The sequence below is a fragment of the Idiotropiscis lumnitzeri genome, chromosome 3, assembly GCF_059441095.1.
Source record: "Idiotropiscis lumnitzeri isolate Australia: NSW breed Sydney's pygmy pipehorse chromosome 3, RoL_Ilum_1.0, whole genome shotgun sequence".
Taxonomy (NCBI): domain Eukaryota; kingdom Metazoa; phylum Chordata; class Actinopteri; order Syngnathiformes; family Syngnathidae; genus Idiotropiscis; species Idiotropiscis lumnitzeri.
In genome coordinates this window covers 18,627,133-18,646,995 of record NC_142393.1, presented here as the reverse complement: position 1 = coordinate 18,646,995, position 19,863 = coordinate 18,627,133, and the positions used below count along the sequence as shown (strand labels likewise).

The 19,863-nt window shown below is 42.9% G+C and overlaps 1 protein-coding gene across 7 annotated transcripts in view; it reads right to left on the bottom strand.

Annotated features, from left to right (window-relative positions):
- Window positions 1–4,562: 4,562 nt before the first annotated feature.
- Window positions 4,563–19,863, bottom strand: part of casz1 (castor zinc finger 1) — a 173,853-nt gene continuing 158,552 nt past the window's right edge. For 5 of the 7 annotated variants that reach the window (XM_088290474.1, XM_088290475.1, XM_088290473.1 and 2 more), the window contains 11 exons: window positions 19,687–19,819; window positions 19,305–19,368; window positions 18,267–18,430; window positions 17,679–17,801; window positions 17,269–17,589; window positions 16,164–16,362; window positions 14,787–14,958; window positions 12,080–12,228; window positions 10,874–11,111; window positions 9,489–9,854; window positions 4,563–8,163 (listed from right to left, as the gene is read on the bottom strand). In XM_088290474.1, coding sequence (XP_088146600.1) covers window positions 6,905–8,163; window positions 9,489–9,854; window positions 10,874–11,111; window positions 12,080–12,228; window positions 14,787–14,958; window positions 16,164–16,362; window positions 17,269–17,589; window positions 17,679–17,801; window positions 18,267–18,430; window positions 19,305–19,368; window positions 19,687–19,819 — 3,188 coding nt within the window. In that variant the 3' untranslated portion in view covers window positions 4,563–6,904. The remainder of the gene's footprint in view (window positions 8,164–9,488; window positions 9,855–10,873; window positions 11,112–12,079; window positions 12,229–14,786; window positions 14,959–16,163; window positions 16,363–17,268; window positions 17,590–17,678; window positions 17,802–18,266; window positions 18,431–19,304; window positions 19,369–19,686; window positions 19,820–19,863) is intronic. The other 2 variants (XM_088290476.1, XM_088290477.1) reach the window with 1 other exon arrangement.

Genomic DNA, 19,863 nt, shown 5'->3' with positions numbered 1-19,863 from the left:
CGCAACCCACCCCGAGCCTCTCGAGTGGGAACGTTCATTTTCATTATTTTCATTTGCAGTGAGTCATAGTCTGCTAGCGCCAGAATGGAGTGGTTTTACAGCTCCGTCAAACACTGTCCGCTGTGTGTTACAGCCATCATCTCGCAGCAGAAACAGCACATTGGAGCACTCCAACTCCTTGTCACACTCTTTGCCAGATTTTTTTTTTTTTTTATTCCACTGCAAGAAAATGATCCCATTCCCCTCAGACTCGTGTCAAATTAAGCAAATTTACAGCTTAGCACTTAAGGAGCTCACAGTTTGCCAGGAAAGCAGTAAGCGAGGCCTCACTTGCCAGTCGGACGAACTTCACCGTGGCACTCGCAGTGGAATATTCCTCTGGCTTTTGCGACTTTTTCTTTTCCTCCCATTTCACTCCTTCCTTGTGACAATGAGGTCAGGTCCAGTTGGTGCCAACCACTGGAGACTTAATTCTTGCACTTGTTTCGAGCTGCTGTCTGCTATTTGTGGTTTGTTCTGCTGGCAGAGTCAGCTTTAATTCTAGGAACGATGAATTTATGTATGACTGAAAAAAAACCCGAGGTAGAAATGAGACAAATGAGAACAATATTTGTTGTTACTCAGTAAACATTTATGTAACACGTCTGAATGATGTTTAAAGAGCCGCAGTGCAAATCTTCCCACTGGATTCTGTCTCTTTTAGTTCACCCCCCAAAAAAATTTGAATGCAAAAGCAGTAGTGTACGCACAAATTCAATCTAAGGTAGGAACCACAAAAAAACACAAAAAAAATGACACTTCCTGTGAACCACAACAAAATCCAAGGGAGCAACAATACAGACTTCCCGAGTAAAGTGATCGCCATGCTTCCTTCAGAACGCAAACAACTCAACCTACTGTATAGTTGTGACAAAGCTCCGAAAAGTCAGACAGTGTCATGTTTTGCACAAGATGTGTTGAGCAAGACACTGTCACAATCTTGGCAGCAGCGCTGTGTGAAGTGAATCCAGTTTTTTCTGCTTTTCAACATTTTCTCACCCACACGGTTGTCTAGTGTCGCTAACGGAATGTTCCAGCAAAACCGTGTCAAGAATGCTGTCATCTGTAGGTCCAAGATTGAAAGAAGACTTTTTTTTTTCTGTTGTTGTTTTCAGTTAGAGCGAAAGAAATGCCAACCACCACTTGAAGCAACGGGAGGGGTGTTTAAGGCAAAAGGGAGAAAGAAATGTCACCCAGCCTGAAGCCGAGCATTCTGCAGTTGCACAACTGGAGGGGAGGAAGATGGAATTATGATCAAACACACAAAGGTAGATGTGTACATTAGCAGCAGGTCATGGAAGATTGCTTGGAAATAAAAACGTGTCTGAACAGTGTCTCAACAAGCCACTTGTTGGAAAAAAGCATTTTTCTCATGCTCCAAGTGTGACGTTCTCGTGAATAATTGTTCTTGTGGCGGTTGCTGTGCCAAGAGCATTCTTCTTATTTCAACTTCACAGACACACTTCAAGTTTGCATTGAAAAGGCTTTATCTCAATGAAAGCTGCCGCTGATTTATTGTAACAAGGCAGAGCAACTTGACTCAAACTCTAAACTCAGCAAGGCGCTCTCACACGTTGACGAAAAGCAGCAGCACGTCCAAACACGACCACATAAGGCAAAGCCACATGCGCTCCTGTGGCCCCGCATCCAATAAGGTCTTGTTAACGCAAAATTGGATGAATGGGTGTCCAAGACGCCATTTCCTTCGAGGAGCCTCAGCAGCAACAGCTGCTACCGATGGCGAAGACGCCTTTTTCTGCGCGAGACCGAGGGCTTCCCAAAATAAGCCCATACGCATGCAAAAATAGACAAATGGAAGATTTAAAGGAAGGTCGAGGAGGGGAAACGTCTGCAAGTAAAGCAGTAAAATGTTTTGTTTTACGCAAACCACATCTTGACTTCCATCAAACACTTTTTGCATTGTTAACAGCAACAAAGAAGCAGACCAGTTATGCGTCTTCGGAAGCGATCTGCCGAGGTCCGCACTCTTTTGAGGGGTGGGGGTGTTCGACATTTCAAAAGAATATGTAATACAGTGGACACACTTGCAGTCATGATTTGATTTGAGAAAAAAAAAACTAAACCATCTGAGAGTTGCACCTGCGTTTGTTACAAGGTGCAGGCGTCACTTTTAGTCACGAGTGTGACCAGGCTTGGGGAGTGACGGATGTACCGGCGTTACATAATCAGCTACAAATAAATGTACGGTATCTTTATTCTGTTAAAGTAAAAAAAAAAATGATTACAGTTACAGTCATGATTATCGATTATTTTGCAGGATTAAATTTTTTAAATATTGATTGAGGGAAGAGAGAGGCCTCCACGCAGTGGTGCGCAGCATCGTTTAGTTTGGCCGTGACAGCCAAACGGAAGTGGGCATATGAGAGCACATAGGTTTACTTTGATGCTGTTCTTCTTCTGCGCAGACCTCGAGCGAGAGTGCCTCATAAAACATACCGACATTGATGTCTATGGCTGGGCGAGGCTCTTCAGGTTTTTGGCTAAAAATAATTTGAGCCAGCCTGCTCCGAAGGCGACATTATTCCAGATTGGACTCAATGTGTGACACTTCTGGCTCTCAAATGTACGATATCTTTGTCTGTATCTTTGCACTTTTTGTTGTATCGTCACAATTGGTCTGACTGGCATTCTAATTTCACATGAGCACACTCAAATTTCATCACTGGCGCCTTGTCCTCTTAGAACCTCTCCAGTTCATCTTGTAGCTATCACCACAGGAGCAGGCATGCATTGAGTCTTGAGGCCAATCTTCATAAATCTTGTCAGAGTTCACTGTACAATATCTGTGTTCACGTGAGAGCGCACAGGCCCAAGCGCCTGCTTTGCTTGCATTAGCTCGCCCGCCCTCCACGCTTTGTGAACTTAATACAAGCTGCCATTAGGAAGCACTTCATCTCTTTTGGGCCCTGTTCTGCCTTTAAAGCATCATACGATCACATATGTAGCATACACCTGTCGGTCGGCTTTCTCAGCACATAACGTTGTCTCACTCGTACTCAAAATTTTCCTGGCATACAAAACGATTACTCAACATGAAAAATCTGTGTTGCAAATACCACAAAAGAAAATTAACAGTTAGGCTGAAAGTCATTTTGATGGAGAGATATATGTTGGTTTACTTGGTATGATAATGTTTATGTTTTAGTCATAGCCGTCATGCTTTCAGATTTTCAATGACTGCTAACCTTTCCTACTCATAAAAAGAAATAAAATGCAAACATTTGCGGATTTACACACTGAGCCCAATGAGATTTGCTGCCTCGCGTGACATCGTGACTTTTGTTTGTAAAACATCCGGATATCAGTTCAGCAAGCTTAAAGGTGCCAAAAAGACATGATAAAATATTGTAAATAAAATATTTCATGATAAAAGACAGACTTTTTTTAAAGTGATAAATTCTTACTTTATGTGCTTGACCACAGAATGCAAAACACTTTCACATCAGAATCTGCCTTTTTCAGCTTTTCAATCCAAAACTATATGTCCTTTCGATAGAAGCCTGCACAGGATTAAGATGTTGTTTCCGTCTGGTTTTGGTGTAATATAATTTTCATGTTTAGCATTTTTTATAATCTGATGATTATATACAGGATGCCAGCTGGTGGGCAGATGGTGATGTCTTTACCTCCTTTTCCTCAGCGTTTTTTTTTTTTTTTATTGGGGGAAAAACATCACAAGGAAGTGAAGGAGGTAGAACGGCAACAGCTGTAGACGAGTGGACAGACAGACGGACAGGCTTGGCACACAGGCTACAGCGCAGTGACACATGGGAGTGGGAGTGGAGCCCACCATGTCCCTCAAAGCAAATAATGAAATTACGGTGCCCCATACTCTAACCCCTGCATCGCCTTACTCTTTAAAAAAAATAGCCATCTTTTGTCCTTAACCGGGTAAATACCGCGTGTATAGAATTCAAATATCTGCATTCGAAGCAGAATGAAATTTTGTAATTCTGTTGCGTGTACACTGACCCTTTGACTGAGAGTTCAACTTCGAGAAGGATGAGAGAGAGAGAGAGAGAGAGACTCTAAGTGGGTAAAAACACAGAAGCGATACGTGCGGCGGTGTGAAGAAACAACAATTTACATTCCAAATTTACAATACAATACAAATTTTGTTAGGTTCACTTTACTCTTAGCTATCAACTGTGGCCGACAACTAATATTGCAGCTTCTTCCACCTGAGTGAATGAGGAGAATTTGGACTTTTTGCTTCCCTATCGCCTCTTCGTTTTTTTTATGGATCATGTGAGACAGACAAAAATGTCCCAGTCGGATTTACAGTAGAACAAAGCAGGGCACAAGGTCATGAAATATGAATCGAAGCTTTGAGCAGCTGGGGAACTTAGTGTGTTCTAACAGTGAGACACATGCACACACACTTCAGTAGTGTCGGTGACATTACAAAAAAGGCAGCAAATGGACGGCTTTAACCTTTGGCCCTGCTTTCATCAAGCCCCCCCGGAGCCCCTCTGACAAGCTCAAGCACAACATGTACTGTATGTCGTCATTATATATTTTCTTTATTTCCAACTTTTTACAAATCCTGCAATTTTACAGCCACACACATACAAACGTAGAAACTAAATTCAAGTGATTATTGTCTCCCAGCTCCTACAGTTGTCAGAAAAAGAAAAAAAACAAACAAGCAAGAAAAAAGATGCAAAAACCAATCTAGGAGGATCTCTTGCTTTGCGAGAGAATCCCGGGAGACAGTCTGTGAACGAGGCATGCCCACAGCAAACTACAAATAAAAACCAAAAAAAAAAAAAAGTTCACTTAATGAGGAAGAAAATCATAAAGCACACACAGAAATGACAAAAGAATAAAACACATTTTTAAATAAACCAGACACATTCTAATCAGTGAGTTTGAGCATTGACATTGTTGTGAAAATGCTGAATAACGGAAGCCAATGATCAGTATAACTGTTTGGAAAAAAATCGGAAACAGTCATATTGGAGAAATGTCTCACACACACAAGCAAACTATGACGTTATTTGTATTCTTCTTTTTATTATTCACTTTTTTCCTTCTTATGGGTTTGTTTTTAAAATTTCCTCAAGGAGCTTTTTTTCCATTTTTTTTTACAGAGGAAAATACTGTACAGCCTCTTTTTTTTCTTCTTAAAACAATAGCTGGAGGAAAATCATCTACACACGTCATTATTCCCTATATGATGGATATTTATTTCCACTGCCAAGCTCAGGAGATCATTCATAACCAGTGTGTCCACTCCTCAGTCATACATATTTGCTCAATATAAACCAGAGTGACAGATTCATAATTTAGCACTACAATAAGAGCATCGCCATGAAGTTTAAAACTTAAAATCACAGTCCATTTTAGTGTTTCTTGCAAGCATGCCATTTTTATCTGGCACACACATTTTCTTGTTACCAAAGTTTCCCATCAAAAGAAAAAAAAAGAAAAAAAAAACGTTTTTTTTTTTTTTTAAATAAAACCACAAAACATTTTTGTCACACTAACATCTATTTGTGCATTAAAGCAAAATGAACTAAAACAACATCATTTAAAGCAAATTCCCTGTAAAAAGATATATATCATATATATATAATATTTTTTTTTAATCCCCAGATGGTAAAATGAAACTAAAAAGTGCAATAACACCCTAAAAATTCTCATTTTTGGAAGTTCACATAAATATTAAATAAAAACCGTTACAGCCGGAGCATGACCGTTAAGGCCAAGACAGAGAACAGCGGGAGAAAAAAAAAAAACAGAAAAGAAAAAGGAAACGTAACGCCGTTTGAGGCAGTTTCGGTCTGTACATTTTTCCAACATTAAATACACTACCTGATGCTCCTCCCTCCTTCCCACGCTACATCTAATCAACTCTTGGACAACCCCCCCCCCCCCCCCATAACACACACTTTCATGAATTCAGCTTACAGATTGATATGCTTCTCACTGACAGCAACAAAACAACATCGTAATGCAAATGGTAACAAAAATAAACACGAGTCATCCACCGCCACGGTATTTGCGTCATGGTCAGCTAGTAGAAAAGTGCACTAACCACACACAGAGTTGATTTTTTCCACCAAAGATGGTGGTTATCATCGGATGGGGGATTTAAATTACACAGGCTGCTTATTTGGTGCCTTTTCTTGCAGAATGTCAGCCGGAGTGAGGCTGAGCTCAGCGGCCTCCCGGACCAACCGCGCGGCTCGCTTACACGCCTCCCCCGAACAAGTCCAACGTCTTAGAGAGAGTTAAAGAGGCGAGACTCCCGCACTCTCTTGGTGTGTCATAATAATAATAATTACACATAATACAACAAGAAAAAAAAAATCTAACGTTTGAACGTATCCTGTTCTTCCTTAGTGATTCACTTCCCTTTTTTTTTTTTTTTTTTTTCAAAACGTGTGCTTCCTCGCAGGTCATGTGGAGTGGAGCAAGAGGGCAAAGTTCCTTCTCTGTCGTCGCACACTTACATAGATCGTTATAGAGAGAGATTTGTTGTTGTTTTTTTTTTTTCCACACAAAAACGTGAAAAATAAAAATAGAAATAAATTAAAGTCAAACATGCACGCACACACAAAGACTGATGTGTAGTAAAATGTTTTACATTGCCGCTCCGATGTGTAAACCGGGGCTCAATTCCACGTGTCTCCGTTCATAATTGTTAATGCATTATTGAATGAATAATGTTGGTCATCTTGTAAACATCATCATAAATCATATTTGGGCTGTCATCTTCTTTTTCCTTCTATTGTCCTGGCTGCCGTTGTTTCTAGTTGTCTCCAAACATGATGAATGAGGCCTCTTTCATTCTTCTTTGTTCATCGTACATCGGGTCGCTTTAGCCGACGTTTTGTCTTCAGGGGTCGCCATCTTGTTTTTCCAGTCGGGAAGCGTCAGCGTGGCTGACGGAAGCATCAAAACTCTCCCCGGCGTCCTTCTCCTCTTCGGGCTCTGCCGTCGAATCATCATTTGAGTCAGTGTTGAGCTCTTCCTCCGCATCGTCGTCATCCTCCTCCTCTTCTTCGTCCTCTTCATCTTCAGCTCGCGCCTCCTCCTCGGGTGACAGATCGTCCTCGGCCTCCCCGGACGTTCCGGTGGTGTCGTCCTGTGCCGCCAGCATGCGCAGTGGCGCGTTGTGGCCCGGTGTGCGTCGCGCCACCTCCTGGTGGATCTTCTTGCTCAGGTCCAGAGAGTCGTTGAGACCCAAACCGGTTGCGTTCTTGAGGAAGAACAGGGAGCTGCTGGTGTCGGTGCCCAGGTTGAGGGAGCCGTCCAGGCTGATGGAGGACGGCGGGTACGGGTGGTTGTACTCTGACCCAACGCAGCCGCTTGAGTAGAGCATGCAGTGGGCGCTACTGTTGTTGACGGAGTGGCTCAGCCCACGGGATGCATTGAGAGCCATGGAGGCTTGAGGGCCGGCCGAGGAGGCCAGGTGGTGCATGGCTTCTGGCTTGGGCGACACGGACGGCAGCTCGCCCCGCTCCTGCTTCTCGTGCTTGCGCTTGTGGGAGTCCATCTGGGACATCCCCACCACTGTGTGCTTACATTCAGGGAAGGTGCAGTGGAAGTGGGAGCACTTGAGCTTGTACTTGCAGTCGGGAACCTCGCAGTCGACGCTGGAGCTGAACTGGCAGAAGCCGGCGGCGCTGATCACGTCCTGCTTGCCGTGGTGCTTGCGGTGGGCCGTCACCTTGGTGCTGTCGGTGCAGCGGAAGCCGCAGCGCAGGCAGTGGAAGTGTGTGCTGTTGCCCGAAAACTGGCAATCCAGAAAGTTGCAGCTCAGCGTGGACTTGAAGCGCTTGAAGTCATCCAGGACCAGGTTGTCCACGCGGTCGTGGTGCTGGGCGTGCTTGTACATGTGGGTGCGGCCGCAGAATTTGTAGCCACAGTTCTCGCGGGTGCAGTGGTAGTGGGTCACCTTCAGGGAGAATTGGCAGCCCGAGTCCTTGCAGTTCTCGTACAGGTCGTAGCGCCGGAAACCATCCAGCATCATTCCCTCATCCAGCATCTTGCGTGAGGACGCGGTTTTGCGGCGCTTGCCGAACGGGGACATGTCCTCGATTATCCAGAAGCGCTTCTTGGCCCCGGCGGCAGTGGGGATGGAGATGGTGTTTCCTGTTGGAAAATAAAGAGAGGATGCACATTAAAGAATAATCAGTTGCTTCTCCAAGTGAAAGCCACAAACTTCGTAATCACATTGTGGGATCTTCCTGGTTGCAACGCTAATGTCCGACCTTACTCAGCCAGAAGTGGTTCACAGCTGAGTAAGCACGGAGAGCCACAAATTCTTACTCCTATTATTCCCATAATGATTCAAAGAGGGAGGAAAGTGATAGAGTGACTTTGGAACATGACACTTTTACAGGGTGTCTCCTGCCTCCAAACAGAGACAGAGCTGTGGGTCTTAACCGGCCCTCTCATCTGCGTGTTATTTTATGGGGGGGGCGCCCACCTTCTGCAACACCCTGCGGTCACCGCTAATGATGTGATCCCCGTTCGGCAAGATGGGAAACATTGGGCCTCGATAAAACTTGAGGCGTGATTAAAATAACTGCCTTGTTAATGGAAGATGAGATGAGGACTAAGGTTTTCTTTTTTTTTTTTAAGACAGTACCAAGTTTAGAGCACTATTGCTGAAATATTATCTCCTTGAGATAATATTTCACGCTCTCAATGTGCACTATTGGGACAAAAGTATTGAGACAGTGAATCGTCATTCGTCATGGCAATCAGGAGGTGAGCTCCGCTGCACAAAGAATCACAATTCTTCATGCACCGTAGTTGGACACGATCCAACATTTTTTAGAAAGACTTCACAGAAAAAAAAAATCTTTTGAGTTAGATGTTTATATTGATTAAAATGAAAATTGGCATGCAGATTTTTTTCTCCACAGGTTACCAGACAACCAAAATTCAACTGATGAGCTGTGGTAAAACCTCTTATGTTATTATGATTAGACCAGTCTACAGCTATGTGGCAACTTGTTGGCGCTGTCACCATTGAGAAAGTGAGGTGAGAGGTGTGTACGGCTCCCAATAGGTCAGTACTATCAATATTTGCAAACTTAACCTTGCAACAATGGGCACAAGTTCTATGTTTTATGCATTTTTTGTTTTCAAAGGCTACAACTATCCCAGCTTAGTGTTTTGTTTACATGCATACACAATAATGTATTCTTTTTAAGAAATCGTGTTCCTGTAGCTCATAAACTATGTGTCAGAGAAAAGCAGATCAGACCTAATTCAACAAAAAAAATAGTTCCCTGGTGTAATGTAAAGCCAGTGTTTTTATCACGACTGTAAATGCATGCTGGGAAACCCACTTTACTATTTTCTCCCCACAAACCCACTCAGCAAGTTTAACTGACACAATGAACATGTTGCACAGAACTCAACAGTGAGTGACAGCTCCAGTGTTGTTTTGCTTCGGGGATAAGTACCTGCAGCGTCCTGCACTATAGGGACGTCATTTTTAACCGGCGACGGAGTGGCAATGATGGGGCTGTAAGCTGGTGTGTTGGTTGGCATGACAACACTCAGAGTGGCTCCCAGAGAGGCGCTGAGCAGAGAGTATGACAGACAGGATGGAGAGAGGAGGTATGGGAGCGAGGGCAGGGGTGGTCGGAGGAGAGCGGGAGACAGTGATGTAGCCTGGGCCAGCAGGCCAGCTTGAGGAACGGAAGGAGGAGGTGGAAGTGGCGGTGGTGGAAGAGGAGCAGGAGGAGGTGAGGAAGGAGGAGCGTTTTGGCTAGTGTCAGCAGGGGTGGTGGGAGCAGAGGTGGTGGTGGTGGTGAGGCAGCCTTGTCCTGGAGAGACAGGTTGACCAAAGAGGGTGAAGGGCGGGCAGGAGGGAAGAGGTTTGGGACGCACACACCACACACACACACACACACGCACACACACGCACAAGGACGGGAGGTAAAAAGGGAAGATAAAGATAAGAGAATGATACAAAATGAGGGCCATTCAAGACAAGTAAGCACCAGCTAGAACTTCAATGATGACAGAGGAGGCACCACATGGAGAAAGCAGGTATACAGTTTTTTTTAAATAAGCATGATTCACCAGACTAAAAGAGTGATAAAGTTCACATGAAGCCACATTATATGTACAAAACATTTGGAACAAATGGAGAAGATGTACTGTATGTTTAAGACCTCTTTTGAATGGTGGAATTTGTCCACTAAAGGAGCCTCCAGACTCTGAAATTTACTTTCAAAGTTGGTTGAGGCTGGAGACTGAGCCTAACAGGCACCTCACAACTTGGCTCAAGTCTGGACAGGGTTGCTTACATGACGCTTTAGATGTTTCATATTGAAACTACTACCTCTGAAAGAGATTTGAAATATGAATTGTTTTAGTAACATATCTGCATCATATAACTTGTTATGATCTCGGGTTTTGGACACGTGCGATACTAGTTTGGTCGCCGTGTGCGTGTCTGATGTTGCTATCGTGGTCCGTGTTGAATGCTCACACACATTTAGAGGGAAAATTATTAATATTTCATCAACAGTACCTTTTAAGAAGTGTTGAAGATTAATTACCCTTCAAATAAAGCATCTGGTTTGTCCATTATTTTCGTGATGTCCATATTAATTAAACACATAAATAAAAAAATACACAGATATAAGAACACCCAAGCAGATTTTATCCATAGCTGTAACTGAAAGAAACAGCAGCATACAGCTCTGATTACCTAAATTAGGTCTGAACTCCTAAATGAGGACATACAGTGTGTGATTTCATGATGATGAGTGATGCATGACATTGCGTGTCTCCACCTGTCACACTCCTCCCGTGTGTACTTGTGTGAAGAACCTACCTGCTGGGGAGCCATCATTGCCCACTGGGGTGCTGGTGCAGCTGCGGTCTTGATTGGACGACTCGGAGGAGATACCCAAGGGGCTGCCCCCGCCTCCCATGTAGTCGACGTAATCGTCAGCCTCCTCAACGGTGGCGGAGGAGTAACTGGAAGTGATATCAGAGTGGGCCGCCATGGCCCCCGACATCATGCCAGAGCCACGATGCAGGTCATCAGTTCTCTGGCTCAGTGGCATGACCTGTAACAATGCAAAAACACATTTAATTCATGCAGGGGTTGCCTTTTGGAACCGCATACTTGTTTTTACATGCGGGAAAAAAGGACAAACAGAACCAGAAAATCCACATGGGAGTCCCTTTGCAGTACTATACTTGCCACAGAGACTGAGAATGCGACACAATGAGAAAATTTTCCTTCAAAGTCTTGAATGTCACAGATTGATATGGCATGAGAAGAATTGCAAGTTGTATTATTAGTCAAGGAAGAACATGTTACAAAAAAAATTGATAAATATATTTTTTTAATTATCTATTGGTGGTTGGGGACCACTAATGCTAATGTTGTTTACCTAAAAATAGGAAAGAGATACACATCAATAGACAACACTTTATTTTTATAAAACTAAGACAGTGGTCACATTTTCAAATGTTCACGTCAATCACAATGTCCCATCTCTGGTGAGCTATTTAGATAACAGTCCAGCGGAGAACTCATGTAGTCCTTGGGGGCCACATGGGGCCCTCAGGCAACATGGTGGTGACCCTTACTCTAAGTTTTATTTTATTTTATTTTATTTAGGAAATGTGCTATACAAATCAAGTTGTATCATTTTGTATTTATTATTATGTGTTTATTTGAATGTATTTTTACGTTTTTATTTGTACATGTACTGTTGATGTTCCTGTTTCATGCTTACCACAAAATACAGTAATTGCATTTCTCGAAATGGGACTTGTGAGTGCATAATGTCAAATTTGATAACACACGAGAATATTATATTAGTTCTCTGTAACCATAGTTTGGATTAGAAATGTGTTTATAAATTGAAGTGAATTCTGCACAGAAAAAAAAGGAAATGTTGTCAATTGTTTTGAAAAGTTGTGGAAGACACCTGGGCACCTACGTGTCCTTGACAGACTTTCGTGTAATTGTGTAATTACCCTTTTAAGAATGGCATGCATTTTGTGTCACATGCTGAGTCAGTACCTGGGATGGGACGCGGTCAAAGTTCTTCCCCAGCATCCGTCTCATGTGTTTGCGTGCGTGCGAAGTCATCTGGTGCTTGAGCAGGAAGGAGAACTGGCAGCCTTCGCGGATGCAGTGAAAATGGCTGTTGACTTGGTTATATTTGCAACCTGGCAAAACATACAGAAACAACAATTCTTGTAAACTGGGTTTGCCGTTTAAGCGAGAAGCTGCTTTCCTGAATATTGTTGGTGCGATAGGGGTTATAATGATTAGATCACACAAAGTGCAATATTTTTAGTTTTTTTAATTTCATGATATGCAGCAGGTATGGTAAAAGAGAAAGTGCACGTAGGAGGAATATTAGATCATTGGCGTGTCACACTGAGCAAGTCAGGACTTTTGTGCACTAAACCTGTGGAGCTCTTTTATTACACTGACATGTTTTATTCAATTAGGAATTTACATAAATAAATTCTCATTTTCTGTGGGCCAATAATGCACACGCACCCCTGCGAGCCAAAGTAAATACACAATCATTGACGTATTAAATTCATTTTTCCAAGTGTCTCTGTTGTCATTTGCTCTTTTGTTCCCTTCTTTTGAAACATCTTCTGCTCTTTCCTCCTGTTTTTAATCCCTAATTGCTTTATGATTTTGAATTAAATGAATGTTCCATTTTGCGCCACTTAATCAAATACTCTCATATAAAGGCAGGCTGAAATAATTGAGTAACATGCTGGGCAGGTGCTAGCGTGTCAGTAACCATGGCACCCGGGTTTAAGAGCGCCATACGTGTGTGTCATCAAATAGCTCACACACACACACACACGGGTCACGTTTTAAACCAGGCCAAGTTGAGCAAATAACAGTAACCACTGTGACATGGCGTGCCTTTTGTCACACACAAACCAGGTAACATCATCTGTGGTGTTTAGTTTAATGTCGCTGCCATGGATACTGGCAAGCCATCAATTCTTTATGACTGGAGTGTTATCCATGTTAATCCTTTCTGTCCCCCCCCCACCAGCACCACCACCCCACGCCCCCGCTCAAACAATACACTTGGCAGATCCGGCTGGGGACAAAAAACAGCTGTTTCGGGCTAGTTTTTGTTTGCTTTGTCTAAGCGTTATGAAAAGCTTGTGTAACCGTCTGAAAAAACAACAACAACAAAAAAACCCAGATCACTTTTAATTCATTTGTGCGCCGTGGCAATGGCGGCTGTGAGGCGCAGCTTCCCAGCGCAAACAGGCTAAACCAGACAAGCCGGTTAATTAACTAACACAAACCTAATTGCTCATTTCTGACAGGGGCAAAAAGGAAAAGGAAAACAAAGCCGGATACCCACTGATGTTATTGCTGCTACAGTACGACTACCTTGGGGACCTGAAGTGTCATTGCGAGTGATAAAAAAAATAAGAAACAAACATCTCCTCCCCTCTTTCATTGCAACACTGCACTTTGGCTTTTGAGAGTTGACCGAAAATTAATGTACATCTCAAGGCATGGGAACGAAAGCTTGATGGTCAAAGTCAGAAAAAAAGAGGTTGTCGTTTTTCCACTTCAAATTAGTACCGAGGGAAACTGAGAAAACTAACAGCGCATAAAACGCACAAGTCAGAACTAACAAACAATAACAATGGAGGAAAATCAGGAGCTCCAGTATTTTACTCCTGAGGCTTTTGTTCAAAGTAAGGACGTTTCTATTTGAAAGGAGACTGAGGAAAGCAAGAAAACAGACCGAAGACCAAAATTGTTCACATATTTTGTTGTTGTATTTAAGTAAAATTCTCATGTATCCGTACTTGAGTGTGTTACATAAACCCCCCCTAAAGCTCCTTGTTACTCATTACTACAAAATTGTTGCTCAATTGTTTCACCTGAAGAATTTCATAATTGTTGTAATGCCAACTGCGGAGCACAAAGCGGAAACTACCTGTCTGTGCTGATGTGGTGGAAATAGCATTTGAGGGAGGTAATGAAACCAACACGCAGGTAACAAGGAAGTCTTTACGTGTGTGTGTGTGCATGTGTCGCTCCCTTGGACCCGAGGCCAGCAGAGGCCAGCATCACAATGGACCTGGGTAATTCCGCTCATTACCTGACATGTACATCTTTGACGACATTATTGAAGAAAAACAAATGAATAGAAATAGAATAAAAGCATAATCAAACTTTTTTTCTTTTTTTTTTAATAATTTAACTTTCAAAACTTAAGTACATTTAACATGAGATCTGACTTTCTGACTTTAGCATGTGGTTTATTTTAGTCATGGCCAGCTGTGATTCCTCAAATTCCTCAACAAGAATCCGCTCCAGCATCGAATGACCACCAGTGGCTTATGATACTAGAAAATATCAATAGTGTATAACTCTTACATTTGGAAAAGAGTTCACAACATGGAGGATTTGTGCGAAGCCAATTGGGTCTCATTCACTTTCTCAACATTTTTTGAGCCGGGGCAAAAATTTGACATGAAAATCAAAAGACAACCAAACATTAATGTCACAAAAAGTATATTCTCTATGCTTAAATGATGATGGATATAGATAGATGAACAAAGACACAGATTGTACCTCGCTGGAAAGAAATAATACATTTCCGACCTATTAAGTAAAACTGGCTAATTACCCGTGGCATACCTGATTATCTCTTACGACACAATACTGCGCTGCAGCACAATGGTTGGGAATCACTTCACTCAAGGATGAAAATGTTTCTTACCCAATCGCCCGCACTCCTCCCTCTTGGTGAAATACTTGAAGCCATTGGCGGCGCGGCGCTCGGCCTTCTCGTGCTTCTTGACGTGCCACGGCAGTTTGGTGGTGATGTTGGTGACAAAGTAGCATCCGGGCCGCAGACAGTGGTAGTGGCCGCGCATTCGGAACTCACAGTGCTGTGCAGACAGGACGCGCATAGAATTTCGTGAGCTAACGTCGGATGTGGATAAGGAAAAAAATAAATTGATAGTAATTATATAATTTACAGTTGTTGATGGTTGCGTGTGAACGCTGAGTAAAAGGCGCCGGAATACTTGAATAAAGTCAATTTCATCGTGCTGGTTAAACTCCATATAAGGATAAAATCTGTGACTAATTCCTTGGGCGTATTACTTTGCTCAGTCTAAACACTTCAAAGGGAGCTCATGATGTCACAGCATTGCAAGATCATATCAAATGGCAGAATTTATCTGTTTTGCTCATTTGATTGCATTGATGCCATACATACATACGATGACACTGACATAATGACCCTGTCCATAGAGCCTTCTATGGACGAACACTACCCACCACAGTCCTTAATTCATACCTGCTCTGGCATATTTGCATATCTGGTGAGTGCTATGATATCCTGTGATGTATTAACGCCTCTGATAGTCTTCAGCGTCTTGACTTTCTTGATTGTCATTTCAGCTTGGCCCCAGCACAACAACAACGTTTCTGATTTCAATTTCTCGACGAATTGTTCCCTGCTGGAACAGGGCCACTATCTAAGAAGAAGAAGGTGCCACCCCTCCTCTCTATCGTGTCTGTACACCACCATCTGTTGGTGAGGCCCACATCCCAAAGGACCGAGCCAAATAAGATCTGCTCTGTTCAAGAGATGGAAGCTGTGGGAGGAGGGAGGGAGGACAGGGTGAAGGCAAGGGTGGGCTGGGCTGGGGTGGGGGGCGGTGTATTTGTGAAAGGGGTGATTTTCGACACATTAATGAATTCATTTAAACGGTTTTCCAAATATGGGCTCATGAGAGCAGGCAGGGGCTGCCATTTAGGTTTCATTTGCAAAGCATTCGGCTGATTTTTGCCCTATTCCAGACAGCCTTGTTTACTGTGCCAGTGACAATGATTTATTGGGTAATATCAGCTAAATTGGCCTTTTCTGAGAGGAGAATGCGCCAGTCAAAATGACATTATTGACATATAAACAGGCATTACTGGGCTGACTTGACTGTCTTTTTCAGCTGAGATGGAAGACGGTGAGCTGCGCTTGTGAAAGCCTTGAGCCCAATCACCTCAAATAGTGCTCTAATGGGCAGCATACTTCATGCTTTGAAAACACTGGCAGACGGGCTGACAGCAGGTATCATCACTGCGCACTCACCTGGTTGGGACACAGACACTGAAGGGAGTAGTAGGAAAACTGGTCGCGGACGTTGACCAGGTTGTTGTTGGGGTTGATGTGGTCCAAACAGTGGGACTCGGCCTTGCCCGATGTCTTGCACACATACTTGCAATTGCCGAACAAGCAGTGGAAGTGGAACTTGTTGGAGTACTTGCAGTCCGTTGCCAAACAGGGATCACTGGATGAAAAAACAATGAAAAAGAATGAGTAAAAACTCATCGATTGACAGACATTTAAAAGCATTTTGACATTTTAAGACCCACTGGATATTGTGGTCAATTATTATATAAACACCAAACTGCCAAATGAAATAATAAACTCTTCTATTACCACGAAAAAAAAAAAAATTCAGCTATTTTTCTTTCTTTTAGAATCATAAGTAGGTCGGTTGCACAAAATTAATTTGTTTACTGCTGCTCTTATATCTAAAGCAGGGTATCAATATCATCTACTGGTGGTTGTGCATCAGTAACATTTTTTAAAAATGTGAAATTTACCGTGGAGTAGCTTCATACTCATGCACTCCCACGCGCCCTTGTTGAAAAAAAATGCAATAGTATACTTGTCAGTGGTTGTGAACAAGTTTTAAAATGTTGAAATGGGCAGATTTTCAACACTCATATTGATCAATAATTTGCAAAAATAATCAACGTGGGGACTGACCAGAAGCACTGAAGTGTGAAAATATATGAAATTGAGCAAATTAGGGCAGAGGAGGTTTTACTTTGCTAAGTGCAATGAGGAAGACACCACTATTCGTCACTGTGTAAACTCTAATCCATGGCAGACAACGTGGCATGTCTTAACACACACTGCCTAACCACTTTTATGCAATTTTCAAAGCAAAGCAGCATTTTCAGCACAGCATATCAGCCATGTTTGTCGAATGTGTTGCTGCAGGCCATGGTATTTTTCGAGTGCACCACTACAGTAGTGCGCGTGTGTGTTTGTGTGTGAGCATGCAAATTGAAGCTCATGCAAGGAATGCATTCTTAGCCTCTGGAAAATAGTCAAGCTATGCAACAAAGTTCTGCGTTTTAGCTTTCCACGTAACGACTAACATGTCAATAAATGTTTGTCATACTTTTCCTGGAACTGCAGAAAACCAGGTTTGACTTGCGGCTTTGCATTCTCCAGCGAGGTGGTGGCCAAAGGGGAGTTGGCTGGCAAGTTGGGCATGGAGGCCGGCATCTGAGGGATGCTGCCGGTCAGCTGCTTCCAGGCCAGCAGGGAGGGAGGTGGCGAGCTGTAGCCACCAGAGGAGGGGAGATGCGCCACATCCATTGAGGGGTTGTTAGCCATGGAGACGGGGGCAGCGGGCCGCAGAGGACCGCCCTCGCCGGACACTTTGCCCTCGCTGAACGGAGGCTCTGACTTCACTTTCAGAGTGGCTCGGAGGTGGAAACTAAAATCACAGGAGGTTGTTTTTTTTTTAATTTTTTTATGCAGATCAATATGATATATTTTCTGAGCCTTAAATGATGCAGCACATACTTTGCATGTTTTATGGCTCCATCCACAGTACTGAAGAGAGCACCACAGTCCTCTACCAGACAGTGAAAGTGCACTTTCTGGAGGAAGTCACACTGAGCCTCACAGAAGTCATCTGTGTCAAACCTTTACGTAGACAGAAAGGAAACCAGTTACAACAAATGACACATCTGACGTCATCTCTCTAACTGTATTACAAATGTCAAATCAATTTAGATTCCCGTCAGACTAGGTTCAAGCATAAGATTTTTTTTAGGGGGTTTCCTGTGAAACACATGAGCAGAACTGTGTTTCTTGTACACTGACTATCAGCAGCACATTCAGACTGAAAACTTATCAAAAGACTGTACTCTGTTGTCTATTTTACTCGGACCAAATATGGCGTTCCACTCACCATTTTTACATTTTGTTTTTTTCTTTTACCTTTTCACAAAATAAAACAATTCAATTCATAGCGAAATTTAAATATATATTTTTTTTAAAAATAGTAGTGCCTTGATAATGGCTGACTTTTAGATCCATGAGAAGACCAACAACAAGTCTGTTAATGTTTCTACAATCTGACCATGAGTTTGATGTTTGTTTTCTTACCTACGGAGGTATGTCCTCCAGATTTCACTGGGTTTGTCTAGCTGGGGCCTCTTCAGAACTTGGCTCAGGTACTGGGCCGCCTCCGGGTTATCACCGCCCTGGCCGCTCTCCAGCTCTGTCTTCAGATGCATGGCGTTGAAGAGTGCAGGGTTCACCTGTGACATCTACAATAAGACGTGCAGTGTAAAACTAACAAGCATGTGCTGGGCTCTTCAAAAATATTCACTGTGGTGGGAGAGTTTACACACTCGCACGCGTGCAAATGATTTGGCGAGGGGAGAAAAACGCAAACGGGTTGACAAACATTCAGCATTTTGCTTGAGTGCAAGCCAGGAATGTCTGCCAAGCATCCTCTGGGACTGTCGGTTAACCCTTTAATGTGATGTGGAGGCTTGAATAAACCTCCCAAAAGCCAACCTGACAAGCTTTTTAATCGCTCTGACTTCAACTGAAAGTGAGGACAAGTCCATCTCAATACTAATAATGATGACATTGGGAACATTTTATTGGAAAGGAGATCTTGAACAGTTGCCCATGTGTTAAAAGAAACGGGGGGCTGACCTGTCATTAATGTGATGGAAGACATTGTCCATTTTAATCTTCACAACACACACGGACACACGCACACACATTCAAATTTCCATAGCCTTACATTTGGACTTGCTAAAAAATGAGAGTACACCTCCCTCTTCTTTTCTACGGAGGCGTTTTAATCATATCATTTAGAAATGTGGATAAATGCAGTGCCAGACAGGGCAGGAGAAGAAACATAAAGGGGAAGAAAAAATTGGAGCCCCGAGTTCAAAACAGCTCATCAGAAAACAAACATCACTATATATCTGGTGTAGCAGCCAGCTACTACTTCATTATATTAATTTGTGTGAGGTGCGATGGAAATTACACTGTGTGAAAAATGGCTGGAAAATTTAAATGATACAAACTCATCTTATTAGCGGTGAAACATTAAAAAACAAACAGGCCCCGCCGTGTGCCGCTAATTTGTCTTGGGATGAAAGGGCTTTGATGGATGGATCTTACCTTATTCATAAGCGAGGATAAAAGAGATGCATTCCCTGGTACAGCATGTCCATTTGATTCATTACTGGAACAAGGAAAATGAACAATGTTTAGTAAAGATTTGCATGAGAACAGTAAATATTACTATTTATCACACAAGGTGTGTCAGTGTAATGAAGATGAAAACACTGTCTTGTTAAAAAAAAAAAAGATAGACTGTGAGTTGAACTTGAAGGTTTACGCAAACATTCTTCTCCGACAAAAATTGAGACGCGAGCGGATTTGAATAAATGGTGAGTTTCAGATAAACAATCTCGTCGGCAATTCTCGCTCGTATTCAATCAATCAGAGTTGTTAATTTGCATGGTCCACATTTTTCAAAAAGACTTGAGACTCAGTTTACCTGTTGTCTTTCTTGCTCAGGTCCAAACTGTGTTCCTGTGTGGAATCCTGTGAGGCCCCTGACGCGGCATCCACCGGTTCCTGCTTCACTTGAGCCAGATGAAATTGGCTGACTGAGACCGGCTGCCCGCACCCTGATGATCAAGGAGAAACAACAACGTTATTGTTGGTCAGCACT